The 17,283-nt window shown below is 39.3% G+C and overlaps 2 protein-coding genes across 5 annotated transcripts in view; one reads left to right on the plus strand and one right to left on the minus strand.

The window, feature by feature from the left end:
• LOC108239098 (synaptosomal-associated protein 23) overlaps positions 1-5,310 on the plus strand; it is a 20,778-nt gene extending 15,468 nt beyond the window's left edge. For both annotated transcript variants that reach the window (XM_017421604.3, XM_017421603.3), the window contains exons 5-8: positions 833-950; positions 1,445-1,612; positions 1,713-1,857; positions 3,337-5,310. In XM_017421604.3, coding sequence (XP_017277093.1) covers positions 833-950; positions 1,445-1,612; positions 1,713-1,857; positions 3,337-3,399 — 494 coding nt within the window. In that variant the 3' untranslated portion in view covers positions 3,400-5,310. The remainder of the gene's footprint in view (positions 1-832; positions 951-1,444; positions 1,613-1,712; positions 1,858-3,336) is intronic.
• Positions 5,311-6,453: 1,143 nt separating this feature from the next.
• Positions 6,454-17,283, minus strand: part of sptb (spectrin, beta, erythrocytic) — a 79,215-nt gene continuing 68,385 nt past the window's right edge. For all 3 annotated transcript variants that reach the window (XM_017421531.3, XM_017421530.3, XM_017421532.2), the window contains 7 exons: positions 16,138-16,334; positions 15,961-16,046; positions 15,563-15,626; positions 15,101-15,351; positions 13,977-14,150; positions 10,790-10,832; positions 6,454-10,080 (listed from right to left, as the gene is read on the minus strand). In XM_017421531.3, the coding sequence (XP_017277020.1) occupies positions 9,883-10,080; positions 10,790-10,832; positions 13,977-14,150; positions 15,101-15,351; positions 15,563-15,626; positions 15,961-16,046; positions 16,138-16,334 (1,013 nt within the window). In that variant the 3' untranslated portion in view covers positions 6,454-9,882. The remainder of the gene's footprint in view (positions 10,081-10,789; positions 10,833-13,976; positions 14,151-15,100; positions 15,352-15,562; positions 15,627-15,960; positions 16,047-16,137; positions 16,335-17,283) is intronic.

The raw sequence follows: 17,283 nt of genomic DNA on the forward strand, positions 1-17,283 counted from the left end.
TATTTATCACTTATATAAACTGAATGTATGCAAAGTGACAACACTAATACATTAGTCGTAGCCTACGTTATGAAATATTTACATGAATCATTGATACAATTATGATAGAAACGATAGAGACGGTAGAAGAAAATATATCACGATAGACACTTTTCTATCGTCCCCACGATATGTATCGTTATATCGCCCAGCACTAACCTGCAGTAAGGTTTTCTTTTTGCGAACTCCATTAGTCTTTCCACTACAGTAACTTAATTTTTACACAGTTAGTCACATCAAAGTCTGTTCTAAAAAAAGAGAATAAATTTAATTCAATTCTATACAATTTGTCTTATTGTTGCCCACCACTGACGGAGAGAAGGGTTTTAATGAAGTTTTCAAATAGTAATTATTGGATGTGAATCTACAACTGATTACCTTTTGGAGTCAACCCCATTCAAGATGGCTGCCACACCTTAGCCAAATGGTCATAAACAAGTCAGTTTTACAGATATTGAGCTAAAATTTGGCGTGTTAGTGGCTGAATCATTCAGAACACATACTCCTACCGCTACACATCTTTGCTAAAACCTTTGGCAATAACTGTTAGTCAACCATGTCTGTCTGTTAGCAAAATATCTGTTAGGCAGATTTTAGTGAAGCTCTCACAAAGTGACAATTAGATTTTATGAAACCAACAGATTGTGTTGAAACTTCACTTCAACACGTCTGAGCAAACCTGGTGAGGTGATAAAGAAGAAAAAGAAAATCATTAACAGGACTGATTTGTAGGATGTAGAACTTTATAAAAAAGGCAAAGTCTGACTTGGTTTTGTGTGCTTGTGTGATTTAGAGCAGCTGAGGCGTATAGAAGACGGCATGGACCAGATCAACGAGGACATGAAGCAGGCTGACAAAAACCTGACTGACCTGTCCAAGTGCTGTGGTCTGTGTGTGTGCCCCTGTGACAGGTACACTGCACGCTCCGGGGGGCTCCCAGCCTGCTGTCATCACATCACTTTGCTATTTGCTAACACTTTAATGACGCCACTTCAATTAATCTGTGTGTTTTTGCATAAATACTACATAAACCAGAGCTATGGCACAAATGTGGTTGGAATAGGAGAGTAATATTTCAAGTCCAACACTAATTTGCTTTTAAAATGTGCCTTTATTTTGAAATGATTGCTGTGCAGTGGTTGAAAATTGTTGTGCAGTTTTTGTTTGTCTAAGTTAGAAAATAAAACTTGGTTCTAAACACTAAAACAAAAAAAATCTTCCTAAAATGCCTTCGCTTTGGACAAGATACTTTGATTATCAAGATATAAGGTAGGGAGTCTTTTCTTTTTACTGCTTTTTTATTAGCCTCTGCCTTTTATAAAGCGGATTAGAAGAATTTAATTTGGACTTTCCTGTGTAGGTTTGAGGTAACACAGATTTACCTGGATTTCTTCATTCATTCCAGGGCTAACTCGGTTGAGAATGACCAGCGTTACAAGCGCACATGGGGTACTGGAACTGAGGACGGGGACGGCAGCAACTCCAAAGTGGTCTCACGGCAGCCCTCGGCTGTTCGCAACGGGCAGGCCTCCCAGGTGCAAGCCCCAGCCCCATCAGGTCCATACATCAAGAGGTGGGCTTCTGACCGTTCTGGCTCCACGCTTCCATCAGTTTGTACATCCTGTTTATGGTCACCAAGATTAACAAACGTTACTTTGGATTTGGTTTTGCAGGATAACCAACGATGCACGAGAGGATGAAATGGAGGAAAATCTTGAGGTGGTCGGCAGCATCATTGGCAACCTGAAGGACATGGCTGTGAATATGGGCAGTGAAATCGACAAGCAGAACACACAGATCGACCGCATCACTGATAAGGTGAGGCTCATTGTTGTACATGTTTGTGCCATTTCTGCTTCTTCAAACGTAGCAGTGAGTTTTCATGTCAGCAGTTATCAGGAAGTACTTGTTAATGCAGACTACAAGATGTCAAACAGCACAAAGTATAGGTAATCAGGTAAAAAAATTCTATATTTACCAAAAGCACATTTTTAAAATGTTAACATTACTTTTTCTACAAACTAAATACAACTTTAGAACCATGTCTTAAAGAAAAGTCACACTGTTATCATCACTGTTCAACAACAAACTGTTGAATTAATCTGTAGATCAGCTCCATTTTCATACCCTTCAGTTATTTATTCTGAATTTGAAGGGAAGCCAATGGAGTGAAGCTAAAACTGGAGCTATCACATCTCTGTTCTTTTGATGACTTTTAAAGTTTCCCCGGGAGTCCAGCAGGACAGTTTTTAGCTGCTTTAACGCAGGTTTATTAGGCTTTGACACGTGGCAACACTTCACAAAACAAGCGCCCGCAGAATATCTTATTCAGCACATACAAAGTTTTAATAAACTTAACTTCTGCTGACATGTTTTCACTCTGAAGCAACGTTAGCTCTTCTGTTTTGACTGGTCGTTTGTGTCGACACGCATTCTTGCGGTTTCAATTGTGGGCCAACAAAACTTCAGTAAAATCATTCCCTAACGTCATAGAATAATATATTTTTCTGCTAGAACTTTGTGCTTGGTGTTACATGTTCACCCCTTAACCCTCATATCACACCAACACACACAGAGGAGCAGCCAAATCCACCCTTTTATTTATTGTGGACAACGTTCCCACTGAGATTGTTAGGAGCAACCTAGATTTCTTCGATAATATCCACATAACAAATTCTGACCTGAGTTTTGCAGTAGATTCTTCTTCTGTTCCCAGTTTGCTCTGAGTCTGTTCCTGGTTGTAGAGCCTGAATGGTCAGAAGCATTCCGAAACTCAGAGGTGGTGGCTCCCTTTAGTGTGACAGTCATCGCAAACCAGCAGGACACGTCTCTGACTTGTCCTTCAGTGGCTCAGCCAAAGCCTGCACCTAAATCCCAAACCCCATCACAGCGTGGAGAGTCCAGAGGACGGCTCTTCAGAGCTGCTTCCCATCCAGTCCGAGGGATTGTAGGATTGTAGGATTATTAGTCTGGGAGAATGGGATGAAGCGGCCAAAGCCAGCAGTGCAAAGCTGACTAAAGACTTCTCCTGGAAGGGTCTGAATCCTTCAGCACATTTGAAATTTAAATAAACGGTAATCTAATATGTGAAAATGCAACATAATGAGGGAAATGAGGGAAAATGATCCACTCTCCTATAAAAACATTTTCTACTCAGTTTTTTGTTTCCCTGTATCCACTGGAGGTTTTTTTTTACGTTCTATCTTTGTGCCAGTTGATTTATACATAAATATACATTTGTTTCAAGAAAACAGTTTTACATAATCTCTTTTTTTTTTCTATTTGTTTTTCCTTCAGGCGGACATGAACAAAGTGCGCATTGATGTGGCAAACGATAGAGCCAACAAGCTCATCAAATAAACCAGGAACCCTACTTCTGCTCATTTTGTCTTCAACTTTAAACCTCCTTAGCTACATACATGTACATTGTATATTTCTGCACATGCACAGATACACACTCTCTCTGTAGAAAGAACTTTGGTCCTGAAGAGGTTTTGCCAGCAGTGTGCCGCTGACACCATGTGACACACACGTATACGGGTGATGCTGGACTGTAGGGAGCAGAACGCTGAACCAAAGAGGAGGTGGCAGAGCGCCCATCACTGCTGTTTGAGCCCAAACCCGCACCAGGCTTGTAGCAACATATCACGTTACATTCACTGTGAGGGAAGAAGCACGGGTCAGCTGCTTTCTGTCTGCTTCTGTTCCTAACATTTGCCTTTCTCTCACTTTCTCTCTCAAGAACTGTTTCTGTGTGTGTGTGTGTGTGTGTGTGTGTGTGTGTGTGTGTGTGTGTGTGAGGAGTCTGAGGTGCCGTCTCATCTTAACCTTTCTGAGAATCCGAATGCGTCATTGATCAAAATTGTTTCACTCAACTCCTGTTTGTTGTGTAATAAAGTTTATTGTGTCATATATTATTTTGAGGCTATATTTAATTATTCGTGAAGCAGAAATGACTTGCGGATAAAGCTGGTTTTTTTTGCTTTGTCATTTCTTCCATTTCAGATTTAAAAGCCATTTAAAAAAAACAAAAACTAAATGTGCCTTTGGTAATCTTGGCAGATCTTTTTATGCTGGAATTCAAAGTGTGTCTTTTGAATAACAGAAATTAAATGTTACTTTTTAATATTCAGACTGATGGGAGTAACTTTGTAATAACAGCTTTGACCTGCTGATATAAGAATCCTTACCTCCCAGCTTCTTGTGCTTCGGATGTGAAGGAACGTTCATTTATATCCTTCTGAAGCATGAAGTTTATTTTTTATCGACTTAAATACAGCTGTGCTTTAACAACAGTCGTACTTCATGGAAAAGTGTCTCTTCAGGTTTTTTTTTCTCTCTGTCGTGTTGATGTAAATATGAAATATTCTGTTATGGTGTATTAAATGCCTGTAGTCTCTTTGTTAATCTAATTCCATCTGTCTTTCTTTGTTACGTCTGCATTAATAAAGATTTATAGCTCCCAAGTGGAGATTTAACGGCCTTTGCAGGGTGCCTCACACAAATCGGGTTACAGCTAGAAAATTCATTTCCACCACTTCTCCTAATTGCGCAGTCATTAAACACGCGAAAATGAACGTTCAGTCCTGAAACACACTTTGTTTTATATTGTATAATTTCTCAAATTAGTCACTTTCTTACTTTGCGTCACCTGGGCATTGTCTTTTCTGGCGAATGCAGCAGTTTTGCGAGAAACTGGGATGAGCGTGAACTCTTTAAACAAGAATCAGGAGGGTTGTGTTGTAGCAGCCACTGTATCACAGCAGACTGTCTGTTTTCACTGCACAGCTAAAGAAAAATGATATTTGTTGATTTAAAAATAAAAAATCATAATTTAATTTGGGCTTGTCAGAGATGTAGCCAGGTTGTGGAATTCTTGCTGGCAGTAGGATGTCCAAGCAAACAGCGTGTAAAAGAAAAGAGTTTAATGGGTAAAAGACAAAGCTGAATATGTTCTCAAAGTCTCAGTGGGTTAAATTGGCTAATAAGTAATACTCCTCATATACATCTTGTGGCTTTTTATTTTTTTGTTTAAGATTATTGTTTTTTGTCTGCAGAGCTGCAGGTGAACACATATTTGGTTTGTACCACCTGAACTGAGCTGTAATCTGAGGCTTTGTGCTGCTGATAACTGCGAGCTGAGATCTACTGAACCCGTTTGTTCTTTAGACCAGCAGCTGAAACTGAGGCAGCTCGTCACAAACCAGCCTGTTTGCTTTCATCCTGGACTCTGTTATGTTTATTGAGTAAATAAAGTTTTTTCAAAAATCACTTTTATTTCACCTGTCTTGACTTTTCTTTTTTTTTTTTTTTTTTTAAACTGCAAAGAAGCTGCTATTCATAAAAATCACAACTATGGGTGTGAATTCATACCATTAAAGAGCTGGCATTCCTTGAAAGAATGCATATCACCCGCCACCTTTCATGCCAGGGTTTTAGATTTAGATCCTCTTATAATGAGAAATGAAGTTGGAGCCATGTTATCAAGCCTTGATAAAAATATCATGCATGAACTCGCGTGTATCGTTTAGAACAGCAGTTCTCAACCGGTCCATCATCAGGACTCACCATCACCCCTTAATGAGGATCAGGGACCTGAATGCTTTGCCCAGGCAAGTGGGTCCCCTGCTCTCCAGTCACGAGTTTAGAGCGTGTGTTGTGGATGACTCTCAGCTTCTACCACAAGTTTTAACTCAGTATTGACATTTCTGTGAGAGCTAATGTCAAACAGCTGTGGCAGCCATTGAATTGGAATCAATGACTTCTTTCTATTACAATTCATTCAGTGGGTCATGAGATATTTTGCTAACAGACAAACAGGGCTGACTCCAAGTTAATGCTGGGGATTCAAACAAATCTCTTGTACAACAAATGTTGTGAAATGACTCTCAGCTACAACCACACCACATTCTAGCACAATATCTGTAAATTTATCCAAATTATTGCCATTTTTGTTTACTAAGGCAGCCATCTTGAATTGGTTTGGCTCCAAGAGTTACAGCTGCACATCCAATGATTTCTTTATGAGGTTTTCGATAAAATACAGTCACTGGTTCATGAGATATTTTGTTGACTCCAAATAGGAAATGGCAAAATTTTAAATAAAGATTTTTGACTAATCTGTAATGCTTCAAGTGTGTGTTGGAGATCAGTCTCAGCAACTACCACACCAGAATTTGGGTCAGTTTCTGTATAACTGACTTAGTTATATTCATTTATCTTTTTCAAGGTCAGTTGGCTGTGGCAGCCATTTTGAGTCAGTTTAACTCCAAATGTTTATCAGTTACAGCTGTACATCCAATGATTATTTCCTGAAATTTTCAATAAAGTCCACCCAGTGGTTCAGGAGATATTTTGCTAAACATCAGACACAAACAAACCTCGTGCTATAAACAGGCAAATAAACCAAATCTGTACACTCTTAAATTTTTATTCTCTCAAAACGTGTTGTTTCCTGTTAACATTTTAGAATATTTTACATAGCTGTAAAGTACAAAATGCAGATTAAAAACCACTGAACAAATAAAGGGTGAGGAGGGAACAAAGTGAACGTGTGAAAGTGTCCCAATCTGAGTTACTGATATATGTGACCAACAATATGAAGACTGAATAAACAATGCAAGGCTGTCAAACCATTTCCAGGTGTGTTTCTAATGAAACTGAACTTCTGATACTAGTTGCATATGAGCAATGGGTTTTCTGCTTGTACACTGGTCATAAGAAGACTGTAAATTTAGCTACTTCATAACTGATGTGGCAACATTTCCTGGAGAACCTTTGAGCTGAACGATTTCATTTATGGCTTTTATTGAGGTCACTTGAGTTGGACGTGTGTTTAGGGACAGAGCCCGCAGTACAAGGCAAAGATGGCAGTGAGTGTGTGTGTGTGTGTGTGTGTGTGTTCTTGCTGAAATGTCCTTCTACTACATCCACATTGAAGACTTTTTCCCTCAGGTCAGTTCTGTAACTGTATGATGGTCGTAGTTAAAGAGCAGACCTGGTCCTAATGAAGAATTTGCAAAAGATTCATTCGACTTGTCCTCAACTTTTACCGCTTTTATGAAACTTTAAATAGCCATTTAAAAAGGAGGGTTTTAAAGCAAAACATCTAACTGGTTATAATTTGACTCTTATTTGATTGTCTTTTTGCTTCAAGTTGCCTAATAAGATTGGCTTCAAGGTGAATCTGCCTTGTTTTCGTACATCCACACAGAAATAATAAGGACCGCCTTATTCCAAATAAAAATGACTGAAAGTTTTGTGTCAAAGTAAGATCATGTCTTTTTTTGTTTGCTTCTGAATATGCATCCCTTTGCTGTTGTCTTATGTCTTTATTATTAACAGTTTTAGTTTTCTTTTTATAATAAGTCTCATTTAACACTTCTGTAACATGATGTGCAGTCTGGATACTTGAGCCCATCTTCAGTCTGTCTTCTACTCCAGTGGTTCCCAGAGGTGCGGTCATAATAAAGGAAAAAAGTATAATATGAGTTCAAGCTCTTTGTGTTTTCAATATGATCTTATTGACTTTTTTAGCCATGTTTGTGTAGTTCAACTAAAGCTATGTGACGTCACAAGTTTGTGCCATTGTTAATGTTTGGGTCACAAAGTTAAAAAACATTTAGGAACCACTGTTCCAGTCACCTTTAGTGCTTAGAAATCCACTGCATTAAATTAAAGCCAAAGAACATTTTGACTTCTGACGGTAGAGTTTTCATTAAAGCAGGCTGTCACCAGTTTAATCACCATTTATTTTTACTTCATATGCATCAATAAGAAGGTCTGAATATTTTAAAGTTGTTTAAATATCCCTAATAACAGTATGAATAAATTATAATATAAACTCATCACTGATGAGATTTGCACTCTTACGGCATGCTTCCCAGTAGTTCAATTAATAGCTCCAATTCTTTGAAGTGATGTTCAGTTTAAAAGTTAGGAAGAAAAATATCTTACCTGTTGTAGAAAGGTCTTTGAACAACCTCGGTTTGGAGAAATAGTTTCATTCTGACCAGATTTACAAGCTGATGGCTAGTCTGAGAGGGGCCAAGTCTAGTCTCAAAAAATCCTCGGCAGTTCGTGTACACGCCAGGTTTTAAACCTTTACGTTGTTGGCAGTTTTGCCAACATTGTTTATGAACATTTTCAAGCACATACAGTGCAGCAGCAGCTAGCTGTGGCCCTCCTGGTGCAGTCTGGGGCGTCTCAGGCGGGCATGTCACTGCCAAAATAACAGTGCAGTGCTAAGTTGTCATTGGGGTAACACCTGGTTTATAAGCTTGACAAAACTGACATCACAGTGGCCGTCATGTGGGGGGTGTGACTTCTTCTTCTTCTGCCTCTCCTGCTTCTTGTCTGTAATTTACAGCAGCGACACCTGTTGTTTAAAAGGAGAACTGCAGCGAGTGCTGTAGGTCTGAAGCGCCGGCGTAAACTACAATGCTGCTCCCTTGATGGCACAATTCGCTTGAGCGATAAGTGGGAAACAGTATAATCTCAGCTTTAATTTATGACAGCGTTTGCATGAACTGCTATGAAATGTTTGAAATTGGAGAAACACGCTTTGGTCTTGGCCCCGCTCTGACCAGCTGTAAGTTTGATCAGAATTGAACTCTTTCTCTCCAAACTCAGGTCGTTCAAAGAGCTATCTTCAACAGGTAAAACATTAATTGTTCGTAGTCCTTTCACAGAACCCCTGTTTCTGTCTTAAGTCTGAGCTCCTCACCAATTCACAGCGTGTCTGAGGCAGACATGGAGTTAACTTCTGCCTCCCAGGTGTTAAAGATGTGTGAACAGTGGCCACAAAAGTCACAGATTTTGGTTTTCGTACCACTTCTCAGATGAGTGTGGAAGTGTCTTTGAGTGTGCAGACTTGTGCTGGAAATCACCTTTATATTTGTTCAGTTTGTAGATTTATTTTTTCTCTCTCTCTCTCTGTATTTTTGAGCCACTTTTATAGAACCGGCCCCAGATTTATGCATGCTAGCAGTTTGCATTTCACACTTGTGTGGCTGCAAGTCAAAGTCAGTGACAAATAAGGCGAGTCAATTGGTCTTGCTTAAAGTTGCAAGAATATCACAATAGCACCATATCACCCTAATGTAAAACATACTTCATGCATCTCTAGATATAGTGTATATTTGTTATTAGATAGATATGAAATTAGGAGTTTAGTACACAAGTGATGAATATATTTAAAGTTTATAACTACTGCCACAGGTATGTTCAGAATACAGCCTGTATGGATCTGTATTCAAACCTGACGGGTCGCTTAAACTCATTAATCGGTTTCAAATCTCAACAGTCAAATTCTGCACAGCGCATATTTAGTTTGCATTTACACCTGGAGAGTGTAAACTGTACAGCACCACTGTCCTAATCTTTACACGGCATTTACAAAGCATCAAATTCACACTCCGAACTCCAACAGCACAGTATTACAGTTCACAACCATTTTCTAAAGCAGATTGATCAAAACACCATCACCCTCTGTTTGTTAGAGGCTTCTTAACAAAGCAATGCCCAATCAAAGCAAGAAACTGCAGCTAAGGAAAAAGAAACTTTTACAAACATTCTTTGGTTGAGTGTGAAGCATTCCTGTGCTTTAATTTATGCTAAATTTCTTAAAAAGAACACAAAGAAGAAAAAAAGGACCTTCAAAAAGTGGCTTAGATACAGGCAAAAGTGAGAGCTTCAACCTAAACTCTAAGATTTATTAATTGTCATAAAATAATATAAAAAAAATCTAGTGGTAAAAAGCTCGCTCTGATTGTACACAAATTCTGTTTTCTTCGATCCAGGTTGCCTAGGCAACGTTCCCTCCCGATAGCCTTCTCATTTCTTTCATTTCTTCTTGGCAAAGCGACTGAACTTCTTCTCCTTGTCTTTCTTGGCAGAGCTGGGCTCAGGGGGGGCAAGTGAGGAGGAGGAGGAGGGGGCAGGCAGGCTGTGGGTTTTGGCCCCTGAGGGCTCCGGTGCCTCCTCTGCTGCCAGGGTCTGAACGGCCTGCTCCATCGCATGGCTCCAGCACTGGAGCTCGTCCTGGAATTAAACACAGCACACACACGAACGTGTCGGCTAACGAAGGGTGGTCCACCTCCAGGGAGGCAGAGTGTGTGTTTGTCTTGTAGAAAATGAACAAATGGGAGGAGTTTGTGACATCAAAGGTACTCGTTGTAAAGTATGAAATCAAACATTAAAAAGGTTCTCCTGAATTGTATTAAATGGTGCAGACTGAAAGAGTTCACTCCAGTAGTTTTTCAGGTATATTAATATGCAACTTTGAAGTGCAGGTATGCACTCAATGTAAACAAAGCCCTTTTATCTGCATACTTTACTCAATAAATCTGAGCGTACATATGTACTGATCAAAACTGAGTTCTTGATTTCGGCTCTTTGTGGACGTCACCATTGTTGACCTACTTTCAGTCACTTTGGCTGTTTCTGTAGATAAACTCGTGGTGGATGGCAGCAACAAATTTAGCTAACAAATGTTTAATTTGGGGACACATTTATCATTGATATGAGAAAAAAAATTGTGTGGATTTTATTTCTTACTTCATTAACTTTTTTTTAACCTGGCTTCGTGACTTTGCAGTGAGTACCTTTAAATCAGGTTAGTAGCAAACTTACAGCGCTATTATTTTGTCAAACTAGATGAACATTCTAAATGTGTAAATGCCATCAGCAGCAGATTCATTGAAGGTTGTGCAAAGGTATGATTCGTTTCACAAAAACAGGTAAAACTTACGTCGTCTTTACACTGGAACAAATATTCACTGCCGTCTGCAAGACTGTGAGAAGAAAAGGGAGGAAAACAACTGAATTAATGTTTTTATTTATATTAGAAACACACTGATTCTCTTAGAACATGTTTCTGAAAGTTTAATTTGCTCTTTTTTTTATTTTTTACCACACTGAATTGTCAGGCGTGACATTTGATAAGAGTCTCTATAGCTTCAAATGCCACTTAAATAACACTTCTGAATGAAACATTTTCAGCTCGTCTTCAATGCAAAAGTTCTTCAAGTTCTGAGAGATTTAGGATGTCTTACGCACACACACAGAAGGTTTTCTGGAAGTGGCTCATTTTGGAGTTTAGTGTCTGCTTTGGGTGAATCTTCTGCCTTCTCCTGACATTTTGTATTCAGAATTTGCTGACACCTTGTGAAATCGCTGCAGCGTATTCTGTCACATAAACCCTAATGCAGAATATCCCCCCCCCCCCGTATCCAACAGTGGGGAAGGAGATTTTGTCAAATGGAGCTCTCTTTATTCTTCTGTAACTGTTTCCAAAGAGCTCAGCTCTTGCTTCACCTGTCCACAGTGATGAATCCACCATGTAAGAATAGTTTGTGCAGCTCTACCTTCCTGGTGGTCTGCGTGCAGCGCTCAGTGAAAAGCTTTCTTGATCTCTCAATTCTTGTCTTGCCTGATTTATGATTTGACTGGTCTCCTGCACAGTTGAAATCACAAACCGGAACAGTTTTGACATTTTGATACCCTCCCCCTGCAGTGAAGGCAACATTTATCTAAATCTTTAAATCCTCAGTCTGCGGCTGAGAGGAACCCGGAGTTCTGGAGAGAAAAGGATGAAGATTTGTTAAATCCCTGAGATGTAATTAGCTGACACCTTTTATTGATATTTGAAATATTAATAGTTAAGTAAAAAGCTAAATGTTCCATGTTTCCTATAATTATCACCGAAAGGCGTAGCAATAACATTTTTGTTTGTGTGTGTGTGTGTGTGTGTGTGTGTGTGTGTGTGTGTGTGTGTGTGTGTGTGTGTGTGTGTTCATTTATCTCTATCATTAGCAAAATATCTCATGGATCATTGAACAAATTTTAATAAAACTGAAAAGGATCATTTGGTTGACATCTATTACTGATTAATGTTTGGACTCAACCATACTCAAGATGGCCACAAATGCCAAATGATTTTAGTCAACTGCAGCGGCTGGAATTCAGTTCTTTTTACATATATTGAACTAAAGTTTGGTGTCTTCATAGCTGAGCCATTGCATTACTTTTGCTTTCACTGTTTAACACTTCATGTAGGTGATTTGTTCCTGCTGCAGGGGCTCAGTGGTCAGTGTTGCAGTCTTATAATCCTCAGGCTGCAGATTTGAGCCCAGGTTGCGACAGGAGGGGCGTCTGGTGTAAAACAATTGTCAAACCTTTCATGCAACTTCACTCACTGTGGCAACCACTGAAGAAGGGAACAACAACTTCATGGCAAATCATGTACAGCCTGCAGACGTTTGTCCTACTAAACACTATACAGACTTGAACTTGTTGCCATAGCTGTATAAAATTAAGCACCCAGCCATGCAGTCTTTATTTGCAAACATTTTAGATACAAACTGTTTTGTTCTGAAGAGCTCAGTGATTTCAAGAACTGTACTGTGATAGGATGACACCTTCGCAATAAAACAGTTCATGAAATTTCATTCCTGCTGAGAGACTACTGCCCCATGGTCAAATGTAAGTGATATTATTACAAAGTGATCACATAAAGTCACACAGCGGGATCAACGACTGCTATAGTCGATAGTCTGCACAAGTCACCAACGCTCTGGTGATTCCACAACTGAAGAGCTCCAAACCTCCACTGGCATTAATGAAAGCCCACAAATTGTGCAGCAGGAGCTTCGTGGAATGACTTTCTATGGACGAGCAACTGCATGCAAGTTACACATCACCAAGCCCAAGTCCAGGTGTCTAACGGAGTGGTGGAAGCACACAGAAACAGGACTGTGGAGCGGGGGGTCCTGCTTCTCTGATGGCGGTCAGATGGGGGGGGTCTGGGAGAGCGTTACCTGCCAGACTGCACTGTGGAACCCACAGACACTGTGAACTAGGAAGTTTGGAGGAGGAGGGATATTGATAATGGACTGTTTTTCAGGGTTTGTTTGGGTTTCTACTCCAACATGACTGCTTTAGTGCACAAAGCAAGAAATATAAAGACACGGTTTAATGAGCTTGCTGTGGGAGAACTCGATCGGCTCGCAACAAGTCCTGACCTCAACCCACCTTTGGCATGAACTGGAACAAAGATTGCAAGTTTTTAGTCCGACATCAGGGCCTGACCTCACAAATGCTCTATAATGAATTGGCACGAATTCCCATAGAAACACTTCAAAATGTTAAGAGCTGCCACTCTTCCAAGTAGAGCAGTAGCTGCAAAGGAAGGGAAGGGAAAGGGTTCTATATTACAGCATTTGTATTAGAATACAATGTCATACAGTCCCCCTTGATGTGATGGTCAGGTGTCCAAAAACATTTGTCTGTAGTCTACTGTATATAAAATATATGTAAAGAAAAATGAACCAACCTTTTAGTTTTATTATTCATACTGAGTAAAGAATAAAATCCAGACACAATATATCAAAAGTTATAATGTATTCCATTGAGAATAGTGTGCTCCAAGAGTTTGAGAAAATGCTCTTGCTGAGAGTTGAATGAGAAGACTGACTTTCATGTTTCACTGTTAAAATATAAAATGCAGAAGTCAGAAGGTGGTTGATTTTGCCCAAAAATCAGTTTAAAAAGGCTGCCTGGCTTTGTCAAAAAGTTTTAAAAAAGAAAATCAAATTTTCTGCACCTCTTAAGCTTATATACTATAGCTTATCTGTTGGAAGGGGTCAATAATTGAAAACAACAGGATGGGCTGTCACATGGGGTGGGAGGTGAAGGATGGAAACAATGATTTTCTAGAGTCTCTGCTAGTCGGTGTCAAAACCCAAAGAAGTAGTCACAGTTGTCAAATGATAATTAACTTTTTTGAAATTCCTTTTGTCTGAAAAAGATGACTTCAAAAAGAAAAAGGGTTATATATTTGGCAAAAAAGTCTGCAGATTAGTCTGTACCAGAATATCAACTCTTTGTTGATTTTAAACTTGGTTAAAAATCAAATGTGAAATTGATCATTTTCTTACCGAAGCTTGGCCACATGCTTCTTTTTCTTGTAGTTTGTGAGGATCTCCCAGGTGGCATTTCCGAGGGACATGGGGTCCTCACCATGATACGTCACTCCATGACCAAAACCTTTAGCATCCTTATAGACCGAGAGCTGACCGGGCTTCAGCACACAGTACAAGTTGTTCCATGACCTGAGAGGCAGAAAAAGGAAATGATTATATCTGTTGGATTTCTGACAAAACAGATTATTTTACAGTTACACCAAACAATTAGGATGTCACTGAAACAAAAAATTGCAATCTGTCTTTCAGTTCATTAGAAGCCTTAATTCTCTGTATACCAGATAAAAAAAAGGTTTTGCTTGCTATTTTAATAACAACTTCCTTTTAGCAGCATTAATAATGTTATAACTACAAAGGAAACAACAACAAATCTGAACTGTCATTTATGAAAAGTTTTAATAAAAGATTCATAATTTCCCTACAAGAGGCATCTGTTCACTGACAACAGGACGTTTTTACGTGTGTATGTAAAATTGACAAATAGAACCATTATTGTGTTTTCCAAGGTAGCTGTGGTGGCCATCTTTAATTGGGTTTACTCCAAAATCATCAGTTTTAGGGGCACTTCCACAAATTATTTTGTAAGAGTTTTAATAAAATCAATGCAATGGTCCAAAAGTTATTTTGCTAACAGACACAGAGTTGATTCCAAAAATAAATCTCAGTTTTAAACAAAGATCTCAGCGACCTGTTAGCTGTGGAGTACAGTATATGTTGGGAACGACTCTCAGCTACTATCACACCAAATTTTAGCTCAATATCTGTTAAACTGACTGAGTTTTAGCCAGTTGGAAGAAACTTAGACATTTTAGAGAGCACAGACTTTAAGACAAGTTAAATAATTCCTCTGGCAATATTTTGGTGTGGTTTCTGGTAAATTGTGTGACCATGGTAACTGTTCCAAAAAAGTTGGGATGTTGTACAAAAGCCACTAAAGGTCACAGCACTCGGAGCCGTTTAGAGGTGGAGAGTACTATGTATCTGCAATGCAATGCAGACACCAAATAAACAAATAAATCTTGAAGTTACTGGTGGTTTGCCGTATAAACTAGTTCACAGTGGTCTTTTTCTGAACCTACCTGTTTGAAGCCTTCTTTCCGGAGCCTTCCACATCATGCTTGCGGCACAGCATGCCCTCCTGCAGCACTGTCTGGGATCTCAGGGGCTCCGTGGGCATGGTGGCTGCCCTCTCAGGTTCTTTTGAAGTCACTATAGAGATAGAGGGCTCCAGCTCCAGAGAGGCACTTTCTCTCATTTCTGACTCAATGGGCACTGTGGATTCACCAACAGTTCCCTCCAGCTGACCCGAGCTTGGCTCCACTGCACCAGACTGGAGTAACACAAAAAAATAAGACAAGAAAGAAAGAAACAAAAGCTAACACATCAAACTTATCAACTGTTAAATCTGATCCTTCAAACAGGAGAGCTACGATTAGTTAATCCAAACTAGTCTTTTTAAACAAGACAGGGTCTGTAAAGACTTTACTAAATTAGACCTGGAAACAATATAAAAGAATGAGAACATGAATTGAGTTACTGACCAGTGTCTGTTCCTCAATAGTGTAAAGTTGTGAAGATTCTTCTACAAAGCCTGTGTCTTCTCTCCTGAAAGAAAGAGAATAGAAAGAGTAACTTATTAAAGGTTTGAAAGATCAAAACTAATAAAGCATTAGAGAGCATCTTCAGATACTTTTTACTTTCTCTATTCTATCACTGGCTTCAGTTCCACACTCATTTATTATTACAGCAAACGTTTTAATGTAGTGAAAATATAACTTCAATAAAGTCTATTTAAAGCTGTCAAGATAAGTTATGCTACACAACTAGTATTACTTCAATGTTTTTTTATTTTTCAAGGGATTTACTTAAAAAAGTAAAAGTCTAAGTGTGTATGCACGTACAGGACACTACAATCTTGTGTATATGTTTCCGTTTGTACCTGCTCTCTTTATCTGAGCGTTGTTGTTCATCTTTCATAAACTGCTCAATCTCCTGCTGCTGCTTCCTTAACGCCAACAGCTCCAGCTGCAACACAGAAGTGTCCTGAGATCAGTAACTGGTGGTTATCCTTTACTGCTAACAACATTATTACCAAAACAAGCTTTTTTTTTCCTACAGTGGTGAGGCGCTCCAACGCAGAGAAACGCTCCTCCCAGGTGGCGGTGGATTTCTCAAAGGCCTCATGCCTCTTGAGGAGTTTCTCGACCTCGTCCACAGAGTGACCCAGGTCTTTACTGGCCACGTAAGGCTCCTGGGCGATGAGCCAGGCCTCGGCAACTGAAGCATCTCGTGCAAACTGGCACACCTCCAGCACTGGGTACAATAAAGACAGCTGGTAAGAGTTGATTAAAAGGTCTTTGGAGACTAAACTAAGATTTAGTTTTTCTTAGTAAAGACAAAAATAGTAGATATTGAGTTCAAATTTAGTATGTTAGTATCTGAGGGTCATCCCCAACACATACTCTGGCCCGTGTTCACTACTGCATGCGATTTGCTCTAATTTAGTTCCAAAATCTGCTCTCAGTGTTTCCTCTGTCTGTGCATCATATTCACAAACCAAATAGCTCTGTCACAAACAACAGGGTAAGAAACTGTTTATCCCACAAAAGAATTACTTGCAGTTACATGTCCTAATCTCTGAACCACTGTCTGATAAAAAGGTAATATAATCAGATTTTTTCATTCTAAATGTAAAACTTTAATTTGATTTACACACTTTTTTTTTTTTTACAATTTTGACATAATATCTGACAAATTTCACTAGAAGTGAGGATAAATAATCCTTTTTTGACAGCCCTGCATTCTTTTGTGAAGGAAACAATGCAGCAGATTTTCTTCAGAGACGTGAATACTACCAGCACTCAGGAGACAGAAAATTAGGCTAAATCCATGCTGCAAGCAGTGCTGGTCTTTGAGAATCAAACGTTTTTTGCCTGCCGGTTATCTACGTAAATATGGGAGGGATTGCCTCTATATGCGTTCATATTACCCCATTTAAATCTGGATGAGCCCAGAAAGACACTGTGCCAAGTCAAAGGAACAAAGCTTTGTGAATTAGACAGCTGCACAAAAGACAGACAAACTGTTAGTGAATTTGGGCACAAACCGTGCGAGATGTGTGAGATCTTATAATATCCCATGAAATCACGCATTATGTTATTTTCAAGGTTTGACCACAATGGCTCCAACTAAGTCATTTCTCATCATAAGTTGAGAGAAATGCCATTCCTTCAAGGAATGCTAGGCTTTCATGTAGAAAATT

Source organism: Kryptolebias marmoratus, linkage group LG10, assembly GCF_001649575.2.
Source record: "Kryptolebias marmoratus isolate JLee-2015 linkage group LG10, ASM164957v2, whole genome shotgun sequence".
Taxonomy (NCBI): Eukaryota; Metazoa; Chordata; class Actinopteri; order Cyprinodontiformes; family Rivulidae; genus Kryptolebias; species Kryptolebias marmoratus.